General features: G+C 46.9%; 2 protein-coding genes across 4 annotated transcripts; one reads left to right on the top strand and one right to left on the bottom strand.

The window, feature by feature from the left end:
- Positions 1 to 609: 609 nt before the first annotated feature.
- Positions 610 to 4,971, bottom strand: rps19 (ribosomal protein S19). Of its 2 annotated transcripts, none has more exons than XM_031576618.2 (6): positions 4,915 to 4,971; positions 3,937 to 4,007; positions 3,675 to 3,775; positions 2,881 to 3,064; positions 2,116 to 2,170; positions 610 to 705 (listed from the first exon to the last, which is right to left on the bottom strand). In XM_031576618.2, the coding sequence occupies exons 2-6, from the start codon at positions 4,005 to 4,007 to the stop codon at positions 643 to 645; spliced, it is 474 nt and encodes a 157-aa protein (XP_031432478.1). In that variant the 5' UTR covers positions 4,915 to 4,971; the 3' UTR covers positions 610 to 642. The 2 variants fall into 2 exon arrangements, with proteins under 2 accessions (XP_031432478.1, XP_012673626.2); XM_012818172.3 differs by having other exon boundaries at positions 2,100 to 2,170; positions 4,915 to 4,969.
- On the top strand, positions 3,967 to 11,388 carry LOC116222452 (adenosine receptor A1-like). Of its 2 annotated transcripts, none has more exons than XM_031576616.2 (3): positions 3,967 to 4,129; positions 9,645 to 9,999; positions 10,449 to 11,388. In XM_031576616.2, exons 2-3 carry the CDS (start codon positions 9,647 to 9,649, stop codon positions 11,293 to 11,295), a joined length of 1,200 nt encoding a protein of 399 aa, XP_031432476.1. In that variant the 5' UTR covers positions 3,967 to 4,129; positions 9,645 to 9,646; the 3' UTR covers positions 11,296 to 11,388. The 2 variants fall into 2 exon arrangements, with proteins under 2 accessions (XP_031432476.1, XP_031432477.1); XM_031576617.2 differs by lacking the exon at positions 3,967 to 4,129 and adding an exon at positions 8,137 to 8,513.
- The last annotated feature ends 714 nt before the right edge of the window (positions 11,389 to 12,102 follow it).

The raw sequence follows: 12,102 nt of genomic DNA, 5'->3' as shown, positions 1-12,102 counted from the left end.
TCACAGCAACTTCACGCAGAGGCTCTGGCTCATCGGCCCCTGGTAGGCCCTTTCGGTAATCCATCCCTGCTATAGACCATATTTCACTTCAAAGGCCAGGGAGTCATTTAACCACACCAAGAGGAGTATTTTAGTTCAGTTTCAAAGCGAACACCTACTAAGGGTAAAAGAAAAGCAACTTTGTATAACATTGTGTTGTCTACATGTCAATTCAGACAGTAATCACATTATTCTTCAGAGAAAAAGCACTCTTAAACATCCTCTCCAGTCTGAACACACGTGTTAATAGCTGTATGTAATGTCTTCTTACAGCCACTGGGGGGAGCTCTTGAACAGCTCTGGGACGGGCAGAGTTGATGGCTAGAAATTCCTAAATCATTCAACTCCACAGTAGGGTGGGAGCCTGCGTGTCTAAAAGACCTGGTCGTTCCATTTCCAACTGAAACTAATTTAATTAACTGCCCGGGAAAAGAAAATTCTGGAGACTATTTTGGAATGAAGGTGAGAAATAGCCACCCAGTATAGGTCGTCTCAGGGGACTGCTGCACACAAATACCAGCAGGCACCAAACTTCCTAATCAAGAACAGAGATGAGGCAGGACACAAGAGTCAAGTTTCTCAAAAAGGTCATTTATTTTACTTCTACAACGGCTGCAACGGCTGCAACTGCTGCTGCTGCTGCTGCTTCTTGTTTAGCGCCGAGACCTGGAATGGAAAGCAAATAGTGGATAGACAGATCGGGAGAGAGAGAGAGAGAGAGAGAAAAAAAGAGGATATTAATATGAGAGAACATGAGTGCCACAAGGTGAAGGCAGGCAGAGATAAGAGGTGCAGGCCAAGTTATTTTTAATAATGCTGAATTTTAACATTCAGAAAGCACCAGACTCCACAGGCTGCCACATCATTAGGCGGGCGAATAATGGTGCGCACATTCTTCTTAACGGAGCCACTCTTTGACGAGGAGGACACTGAATGAGGATGGGGGGGGGGGGGGGGGGGGGGGGGTAGAGGGTAGCGCTCACAGACTGGCGAAGTCTTAGCAGGCGGTGGCCGAGGCCACTTTTGTGAGGCGACAAAAGGCAGAATCAGGTTAGCTCATCTAAATTCAGAGCTCATTACGAGGATCAGGCGGAATAAAACGATGGCATACGGCTGATCAGCCAGCATGAAATTCAATCGGTTTGTTTACTTCCTCTCCCCAAAGCCTGTCGCCGCGAGGGGGGGTATGGAGACTGGTGACTGCGCCGCGGGGGTTGGGGGTTGGGGGAGAGCTCCCCCTTTCTCTACATAAAAACCATCACTCAGCCGTCTTTGAATGAAGCACATTCATGCCACGGGCCCCCCAATCGTGTTAATACGACTGACACGGAAACTTCAGAGCGTTGGGGAGACGCACACTGAACACAGCTTCGGCGTGTTGGGCTCGCCGGCATATCTAAGGTTTGATGGCTGGCACGCTGTTTGCTCGAATGGAGACGGAGGTGCCAACACAACATCACGCTGTTTACACCAGCAGCAGCAGCAGCGCACCTGCTTATCCTCAGGACCACACTTGATATGTCGAAAGTGATTTTACCCTTCAGTTCAGGGATTTAAAAGGATGTAAATGAGAAAAAAAAATGAATAAAAAAAAAAACTTGTTTATGCACTCTGTTCATCAGCCTTAGCCATGAAAAAGCCCTGAAAGGTGTAATTTATCTGAAACGTTTCATAATTATTTACTCGGTAGCTAAATGGCTTAGAGCTTCGTGGGTACATCAAAACATCTTAAACAACCTCTACCAGTCATTCTCAATGGCCCTGCGAGGAAGGGCGAACAGTTCTGCCAAAACGACAGAAATGATGCGGGGGGGGTCTTATTGTGGGTAGGGGTGGTATCATTAGATTTGTGATGTGTAACTGTATAATTGTATTGATTACCCAAAAAACACCAATAAAGAGAGTAAAAAAAAAAAAAGAAAAAGAAAAAAAGACATAAATGATTTCAACCAATGGTGGAAGCGGGGTCTAGTGTCTTACAGCCACTCCTGACCCACGCAACCACTACACAGTTCGATAACATAGAAGAGGGAGATGAGGCGTTTGGTTTGGTTACTGACCATCAAACGACCTCACCTGGCCAGCAATGCGGTCCAGGTCTCTGGTGCCCTGGGAGGTCAGTCTACGGCCACTGGAAAGACAAAAAAAAAATGAGTTAGAGAAAGTCAGATTGATTCATCAGTTTGGAGGAACACCGCCCAACCGCAGTCATTTCACACAGAGACACACACAATTCCCCTGTCCGGAGACCAACACTGGAGTATAGCATCTGTTCCGCCTTTCCAATTCGACACCAAAACCGCTGAGGGGGACAGGCTAGCCAGGCACATCAAAACCAGATCCTATGAGTCGGGCAGAGCCGAGCCAGCCAGCCAATTCAGGCAGCAGCTTGCCCGGCGCGCTCCACTGGGCATTATGAAAGTGTGGGCACAGCCGTCTGAGCTGCACACACCCCCACCAGCTGCTTGCCTGACACCCAGGTGTAGTCTCTAGAGGCTGTGACTTTACAAACTTCTTTGGGGACCAAGGGAGGTAGAATCCATTGGCCGAGGAGATGATTATGTGTCTGAGCCATCAACTCTATGGGTAATAGCCTAAGGAAATGACTCCTACAGATCTGAGCTTGACCTAACTTTGAAATATAATAATTCTGACAGGGGGGGGAATTATAATCATATTAACGTGCTCAATTGTCCAGCGGACTAGCTAATGGGTTCCTGATTTACCTTCCCTGGCAAATGCTCTAAACATTTGGGCTGCAGTCAGGCTTTCCCTCGCGTAATGATGACCAATGATGCCCGGGCTAAAGGAAACTGCCACAAGCTGAAGCGGAGTGCTCACCCGTTGGGGTCCTTCTCCACCATCTTGAGGGACTCGAGGGACTGCAGCACCTTGCGGGCCACGTTCTTGGAGCCGCGGCTGAAGTGGGATGGGCACACGCCGTTCCTCTTGCGACCACCGTAGATCTTGGTCATGGAACCCACACCAACGCCGCCACGCAGGTACAAGTGACGTGCTGTGGAGGCTGTATGGGCAGACGGGCATACAGTGAAAACCCAGACAAACGTGCATAGGAGTGGACATCATATTTGCATTGGGCCCTACGTGCTTTTACAATTCTTTAAGCAGAACGACAATATCTTTCGAGACGTGATAAGGAAACCGATTAACTGTTATAAACACTTAAAAACAACCTAATGCTGCTTCTGAAGGCAGAAACGTACGATCTGAGAACGTCACAATCAAAATGTCAGTTAGTCCAAAACTTTTTGTAACACTTAAAATAGCTGAGTCTTGGTTTGCTTACAGCAGTTTTGGCCCCAAGATCTGATCAGTTGCAGAGGTTACTGGTATTCAAGCCTTCTCGCTTTTGTGAGCAGTACTGTCCCATCTTTCAGTGATTAAATGCTTTACACAAACACCACTTTGCCATAAGTGAAAAAAAAGGACTTGACATGGAGGCAAAAAGGCACCATCCAGAACTACCCAACCTTACTCACTGGAGGAAAATTAGGGTGGTCCTATGGCAGTTGGGCCACCTAACAATGCAGTGACTTGATTCTCCAACAGCAGGACTAAAAACGTTGCCCTCAAGTCCTTATAAGTGGCACAGAAGTTACTAATACTTCACTTACCAGCTCTGATGTAGAACCAGTTGTCATCGAAGGGAGCCAGCTCCTTGAACCTGGCCAGCTTCACAATGTCCACCCAGTCAGGCACCTTCACCTTTCCTGACCTAATGGAGACATGATAACAGTTACACTATGCTCTACAGAGACCTTTAAGTAGCATCAGACAGTTCCTGTGATGCCACTGTTTGACAAGGTAAACCCCTTCCTGAGCCCCATAATAGATATTTTAAGATGTGCATCAGTTCAGGACAGAAGTGTTACTTACTTTTTAAGAAAGGCCGCCAGTGCGCGGACGAATTCCTGCTGGTTCACGTCTTTTACTGTGACGCCTGGCATCTGTAATGATTATAATGTACATTTCAGATCAGAGCGATTGATACCACCATTCAACTCTGCAAAGGCACTAACATCCTGCCGACAACACGCGCCATCAAGTGCACTAACAAAGTCAAGGCATGGTAGGACAAACATCTCGTTAAGTCTATTACAATGAATGACAAAAATGTCTTTCACTTTGTCTACGTTAACATGGTACGCCATGCTTCACAAGCCATCAGGAGCCATGGTTAGCCAGCTATAGCCAACATGCCGATAGAACACTGACGGCACACACGTTATGACGCCAATATCTTGTGGCATTTTAATCTGTTTCGATTTAACGTTGACATGAAAAGACCGTCAGTGTTATTTTCAAGAAATACCGAGGTTCCACCGATTTAAACCTGTAAAATCCTTGGTCGCAAAAGTTAATGCCGATTCCATTGCTTATTCTGTAGCTAGTACTAGTGTTCGCGCTACCACCAGTGCATGCTAGCTAGCTTCCCACAACATGTCCAGGCATATTCGACAGCTAGCCAACTAGTTCACGCCGACTATATCGGTTGAAAGAAGATATAATAAACTTAACTGGGACATTGAAACTACAACATTCATTTTGATAAGTAACCCTAAAATGGCTCACATTGGGTCAATCACCGTATAGTCGATGATTACGTTAGTTAGCTCTTACTAGCGAAATTAGCTCAGGCCTCAATGCTGCTGCATGGGCGCTGCCATTACTAAGCCCAACTGAGACATTTTCTACTCAAATTTTCTCGAAATTCGTCCATGATATTTCAACATCCCTACTACAGTCAGTTTGTAAGGGTTTAAAATACCAGCACAGTTCGTTTCTGCAAACAGCACTATTCAAAATCATAAAAAAATAAGGCGAATATGTTAAAGCACCAAATCACTCGTTTACCTTGCTTGCGGACAGCAAAAGGAAAGAGGGACTGATAGGGTTTCCTACTCGTGTTAACACGGGCACGTCTCGTAAATTGTCGCGATACTTTCTCGTTCATTGTATGCTTGCAGAATTCAGAATGTGGTTCGGTTACTTCATGTATTAGTGGTACACCTAATATGTGGATGCTCTGAACTAGTTGTTAGATAACCCATTTAGTTAGAAAATGTTTTTTGAATGTCTGTATAAATATAGCCAATCTATTGTAGTGGCAATACGACTCTCTTTCACGCACACTTCCATATATTAGGATACATTGCATCCTGTACTAGTTTACTGGTTTACTGGTATTAGATTTGGATTGTACCTATTTTATAAATACAAAAAATACAACAATAATGTGAAGTATACTGATCAAATATTACTCAGCCCTACACAATTGCAGTTTTTAAGGAACACATTTATTGCTACTGCCTGTTGTGTTGCACTTGGGGCCGAAAGGTATCATCAGTCAGTCTAAAAAGGATTTCACTTGTATTTTATTTTATTCTGATACTACCTCGTATGCTTTGCTGTGCACCTTCAGATGTGTCAAACAGAAGACCCGCGTTCCAGATCGGGCCCGCCAAGCGATTTCATTCGGCCCGCCGGCTCCTCAGAATGTTGCGAAAAGTTCCATTGATTTGAATGGACTACGATGTCATTTTATTTGGCCCGCCAGATAATATCTAATCAGAGCTGGCCTGCCGCGGCCGCCGGTATGTCGCACGCACCACTAATACTGCAAGTCCCACAATTCACTGCCACCGCGTTGGTAGCCTACGTCAATTTTAAATGACGCGAGCCCTCTTGCCCTTGCCCCACTGTCTGCAGCCTCATCACCAGAAGTCAAAGTTTAGCTTGCGGCCTGTCTCCCCCCCCCAAAAAATGGCCAAACTAAAGGTGGACTTTGAAAACAGGGGGTTTCAAGAGAGGTGGGAGGCAGAATATAGCCTATGTTTACCGGTGTAAAGGGCAAACCTGTTTGTCTTGTCTGCTGAGCAGATGTGGCTGTAATGAAAGAACATAATTTAAGACGGCACTATGAAAGTAGGCTACAAACATCTGGACATGAAACAAAAAGTAGAGGAGTTGAAAAGAAGGCTGGTGTCAAAGCAGACTGTGTTCGTAAAAGCCAAATCACAAAGTGAGGCTGCTGTGAAGGCAAGCTTTATTGTATAGCGGTGATCGCTAAAGCATCCCGACCTTTTACCGAGGGAGAATTTGTCAAGAACACCATGATAAAAGTTTGCGACATCGTGTGCCCTTGTGCCTTGATAAAAGGCAAACATTTTTAAATGTGAGCCTGAGCAGAAAACACCATTGCTGATTGTGTATGTGACCTTGCCACCGATTTACAACAACAGCTGATGGGAAAGGGAAAATATTTAATCGTATAGCCTACTCCCTTGCTGTGGATGAGAGCAGCGACACATCTGATACTGCCCAGCTGTCAATCTTCATCCGTGGAGTGGACTCGACTCTGTGCGTTGTAGAGGAACTTTTGGGATTTAAATCAATGCATGTCACAACTACGGGGAAAGATCTCTTTGAAGAGGTATCCAAATGTGTAAATGAAATGGGGCTGCCTTGGGACAAACGTGTGGGACTGACCACAGATGGAGCACCTGTGATATGCAGAAAAGTGTTTATTTTATTTTGAAATTGAATCTCTGTGTTTATAGGCAATAATAATATATCCGACTGAATAACTAAGCTTTAGGCTGCTTGTCCCAGATTTAATAGGCCTACGTTAAACTTAAGTTCATGTTTTCATATGAAAAAATATAATAGCCTAGATCTTTTTTTTTTTTTTTTTAAATATTGAATATGTCCGGCCCTCAACTTGAATGCAGTTTTTAATTTTGCCCCTCTGTGTGTTTGAGTTTGACACCCCTGATCTACTTGGTAAGCTATTTTGCAGTTCCAGAAATACTTGGGACTTGTAAGGTTATGTTTGTAAAATGTATAGGAAAGACATGGAGCTACACATCATTATGTGTTACCATAGCAGCGAAACCAATCGCCAAAGTGACATAGACAAAACCATGTTCACTCAAATATTGCAGCATGCACACATATTTGGAAGTTACAGGGCAGAACCCATAATTCTATCACTGGAAATCTCAGAGATGACCCTGGAGCCAGAGCATTTTGTCTTTTGATTGAACCTCAAAGCACTCAAATAGTGGTTTCTTTTTTCCCACCACTAAACCAATATGAAACCATCCGACTGAATGAGGCTGTAAAATCTATTGCCTCCTCCTGCTTGTGATTCTCCTGGTAAAACAAACGGTTAGATAAGCGTTCCGCTCCTCTTGTTTCCTCTCTTTCACCTGAGCTCGTCTCATCCTCACCATTCCCATTATCTCAGCCTTTGTTTACCCAAAGATTGTGATTTTGTGTGTCCTTGAGTGTGTGTGTGTGTGTCCTTGTGTGTGTCTTGAGTGTGTTTTAGGAGCACATTGGTGTGAGTGAGCGTGTGCGTGTGTGTGTCCTTGTGTGTGTCTTGAGTGTGTTTTAGGAGCACATTGGTGTGAGTGAGTGTGTGCGTGTGTGTCCTTGTGTGTGTCTTGAGTGTGTTTTAGGAGCACATTGGTGTGAGTGAGTGTGTGCGTGTGTGTCCTTGTGTGTGTCTTGAGTGTGTTTTAGGAGCACATTGGTGTGAGTGAGTGTGTGTGTGTGTGTCCTTGTGTGTGTCTTGAGTGTGTTTTAGGAGCACATTGGTGTGAGTGAGTGTGTGTGTGTGTGTCCTTGTGTGTGTCTTGAGTGTGTTTTAGGAGCACATTGGTGTGAGTGAGTGTGTGCGTGTGTGTCCTTGTGTGTGTCTTGAGTGTGTTTTAGGAGCACATTGGTGTGAGTGAGTGTGTGTGTGTGTTCCCTTGTGTGTGTCTTGAGTGTGTTTTAGGAGCACATTGGTGTGAGTGAGTGAGTGTGTGCGTGTGTGTCCTTGTGTGTGTCTTGAGTGTGTTTTAGGAGCACATTGGTGTGAGTGAGTGTGTGCGTGTGTGTCCTTGTGTGTGTCTTGAGTGTGTTTTAGGAGCACATTGGTGTGAGTGAGTGTGTGTGTGTGTGTCCTTGTGTGTGTCTTGAGTGTGTTTTAGGAGCACATTGGTGTGAGTGAGTGAGTGTGTGCGTGTGTGTCCTTGTGTGTGTCTTGAGTGTGTTTTAGGAGCACATTGGTGTGAGTGTGTGTGTGTGTGTGTGTGTGTGTGTCTGTGTGTGTGTAAAGAGGGTTGTGTGTAACTGTGTGCCTGCTGCTTACTTGTGGTGGTGCCCTTTGCACGCCTTTGATAGAAAGGGCAGTACTGCTCTCACATTGACACTATTGATATGTTTACATAGACTGGCTTGCATGAGAAATACGTGTGTGTGTGTGTATGTGTGAGACAGTTTATGATTTTAAACTCACCCTGTCCATCAAGGCTGGGGAAGGAGTGAGTGTAGGAAAGAGAGTGGTAAGAGATGCTCACCAGACTAAAGGGGAAGGAGTAACAGAGTAGAAATACCACTCACCTCCCTGGAGCCCGAGGCAGCATCAACACAGACGCCATTCACACTCTGTATCTCTGAAACAGGTAGGCCCAACAGCCTCATTTACCCTTTATTCACTCCTTTATTCATTTGTTTACATTTAATTTCTTCACGTACGGTTTTAATTACTTGGCCTTTTCAATTAGTGTTCTACTTCAGGTTGACAGAAGTCTGCAAGTGTTTTGTTGCATCTCTGTGCTTAATTAATTTACTCAAGCAATTAATTGTTTGGAAAAACAGCGAACTAATGTGTAATAGAAGAGCGGTACAAAGAGACGACTTATAACCCATTAATTATTGGAGTTAATCCAGTAAGAGCAATGGCGACAGAAGAAGCCCGTGCTCCTGCAGCGCCCGGGCCGTGGCCGACGGATTAAGAGATAGCGTAATTGTCAGCCATTAGAATGGCGGTGTGCGGGTGGGAGTTATGTAAGTGATTACTGTCACGGAGAGCTGAAAAGGGCAAACTCATTATGATAAACAGACAGGTGGCATATTGAAGAGCTTAGCTGATTTTTTTTTTTTTCAGAATCCATTTGATTTTCTTCTTTTTTTTTTCCCTGCCTCCTTTCCGCCACCCATTGTCTCATCTCGTTGTTGGGGAAGGTATTGAAATGGCCTGTCTGTCAAAGTGGGCTGAGCAGGAGAAAGAGAAAGATAGAGAAAGGGAGAGAGAGGGGTAGAGAGAGAGAGAGAGAGAGAGAGAGAGAGAGAGAGAGAGAGAGAGAAAGAGAGAGCTATAAGTGTACGTGACAAGTTTCCCACGTACGGCAGCGGTACCCGTGTATGTCTTCACCCCATGTTTGCATAGTGCTCTCACCGTGTTTGCATTGAGCTCACATCCCCCATTGTGAATAAACTGTCACATCAGGCGCCTGCTAACCTTTTCACTCGAGGTGAGGTGGTCCTGTGGCGCCCTCGCGCATACTGAGCACCTTTCTGAGTTCCTCTTTTTGTGCTCTCCGTCCATCAAGCCGTCCGTCTTTAAATCCCTTCACCATCAATCCAATTATCCATCCCATTCATTCAGTCATTCAGTCATTCAGTCATTCATTCATTCATTCATTCATTCATTCATTCATTCATTCATTCATTTATTCATTCATTCATTCATTCATTCCCTTTCTCTCCTCTGTGTTTTCGGTGGTTCTGTGTTTGCTGACACTGTTCCTCAGGCATGCTGCACGTGTGGCTCAACGCTGTGGGCCAGTGTGTGCTGTCTGTGTGTGTGATCGCCGTGAGCGTGCGCCTGTGCATGCCGCGTGGGCGCAGGCCCGGGGGACCTCGAGGTGGTGGCGGCGGCGGCATCGGGAGCGTGGCGGCCTGCCTGAGACAGTGCCTGGGCTGGGTGGGCACCATCGGCAACGCCGTGGCCGTGCCCATCTCCGTGCTGCTCAACCTGCGGACGCCGCAGTGCCTCTACACTTGCATCACGCTGGTGTGCTGCCCCCTGCTGGTCAGGCAGTTCAAGATGTTCCTGATGCTGCTGCTCACACTCAATGCCCATCTCCAGCACAGGCTGGGGGACAGGTAAGGCACACCTGAGCAGGTGGAGGTGAGATGGAGGGGTTTGGCACAGTCAGAGAGGGCAGATGGGAGGAAAACCTTGGACTATGTAAGTGGGTAGTTATTGCTGCAATGGGTTTGGAGGACATTGGGCAAATTTGGTAGACAAGGAAGGGCTTTTTTGGTTAGATCAGGGTGGTCAAACTAATTGAGGAGCACAGAGGGGCAGAGGGTAGATTTGGTTATAATGAGGGTCATAATTGGCTGAGATTAGTGTTATTTGGATGCAGGTAGACAGACCTAGATATAATAAGATGATATGGAAGGTAGAGATTTGTATCTTCACATTCACCGGAAAAAGTAATCTGACCAAATTGACTCTCAAATTGACTCTTTTCCTTGAATTGAAATGAAGACTTCAATACCAAAGGCACATTTTCTATGGGCATGTGAATATTCTGTGTGTGAAGCAGGTATGGAGCCGTGGTGACCCGCCGGCGTGTTCTGTGTCTGGTGCTTCTCAGCTGGCTGGTCTCCGTGGTGACAGCCTTCGCCCAGTTCATCAGCAGGAACGCCCAGGACAGCTGGGGGGGCGGCTCCGACGGCAGCGGCACCGCAGAGCTCGGGCTGGGCAGACCGCAGGGGGGCAACTGGAGCACCCCCTTCCCACCACCCCCCAAACTCCCGTACCCGCAGGACCGCTCCGTCATTGGCAAGTACCTGCCCTACGGCGGCTTCCTGTCCAAGTTCCTGGTCACGTACACGCACAACTTCACCTACGCGGAGATCCACGGGAGCCACTGGGGCGTGTGTGCGCCCGACACCGTCCTCAGCCCCAGCTTCATGGTCTACATCTACAGCATCACGGTCTTCCTGCTGCCCATGCTTGTGATGCTGGCCATCTACCTGGACCTGATGTGCGTCGTGCCCCGCCTGGGCCCGGGTCCCCTGGCGTCTTCCAGCAAGACGACGCCGACCCACTCCCGCTCCGTGGCGCTGTCCCTCTCCCTGCTGGTGCTGCTCTGCCTGCCCCTCCACGTCTCCCAGGCGCTGCTTCTGTTCGCTCCGGGGAACCCGCAGCCGCCCTGGGCCGCGCTGCTGGTGTCGCTGCTATTCCAGTCGTACGGCCTGGTGCCTCCGCTGCTCTTCATGGAGACAAAAGGAGAGGGCGGCGGGGGCGAGCCTCACCCTGCGGCGGGGGCCGTGGCCCCCCCTTGGGGGAAGGCTGTGGGGAGGGCCTTCTGCACCGTCGTGCAGGAGAGTTCCCCTTGCTGTTCCCCCAGCACTGCCTCAAAGACCAAGGTGTGCCCCGAGGCGTGAGCTGCTAGCAGAAACCATAGAAAGCACAGTGGCACACACAGAGTGTCTTTATCCGTTACCAGAGTAACTGAAGTCTCCGTGCCTGACCCAGGACCCCCCCCCCCCCCCACTCATCATTTCTGCTCCTCCCCGACGACAGTGCCTTTTCATTAGTATCACACTCTCAAACAAGCCCAGGGAGTCAACAGCGAGAAGTTCTCAATATTAACGAGATCTAATTCTAATCCTGAGCTATGGCGAGATTAACAGCCAACATGCATTCTTACAGAGATGGGAATCGATCTGAGTATGTTTAATTAAACAAATTGTAATAACCTATCTAGCGTGGGAGAACTTATTATTGTGCTGAAACATAATTAACCTTTCAGTGACACAATTTTTATTGCAGTTTTGATTAAATGTGTAGTTTTTTATGCGCCACTTTCAATAAAAGGCTTGCTGACACTAATTGGATTATTCTTTTTGTGCTTTGTGCAGTGTTGGTGTGAAAAATGACTCTGGGAAATATTCATTTACACAAAGAGGATGTGTGGATGAGTGTATCTCCCTCCCCTTTTTTTTCTCACAACCTTTCTTTAATGCATGACGGGGGGATTTCTCATTGTTCCTTCAATTGTTCCTTTCATTTCAAAGGTTCTGATTTCCTGACAACACAGGAGCTTCCCGTTGCTAGTGCTAACAGCAGCCACTTCAATCAATCAGAAAGGCTCCACGGATGGCTAGCCACCAAAGTCACTGTCATCAAAAACAGAGGAATAAATAGACTGCAGCCTTCAGTCATCTTGCCCCACCATGGGTAACTCTCTT

The sequence above is a fragment of the Clupea harengus genome, chromosome 11 (genome assembly GCF_900700415.2).
Source record: "Clupea harengus chromosome 11, Ch_v2.0.2, whole genome shotgun sequence".
In the NCBI taxonomy this organism is placed as follows: domain Eukaryota; kingdom Metazoa; phylum Chordata; class Actinopteri; order Clupeiformes; family Clupeidae; genus Clupea; species Clupea harengus.
Note: the sequence above shows the minus strand (reverse complement) of the source record. Positions and strands in the feature narration are given on the sequence as shown.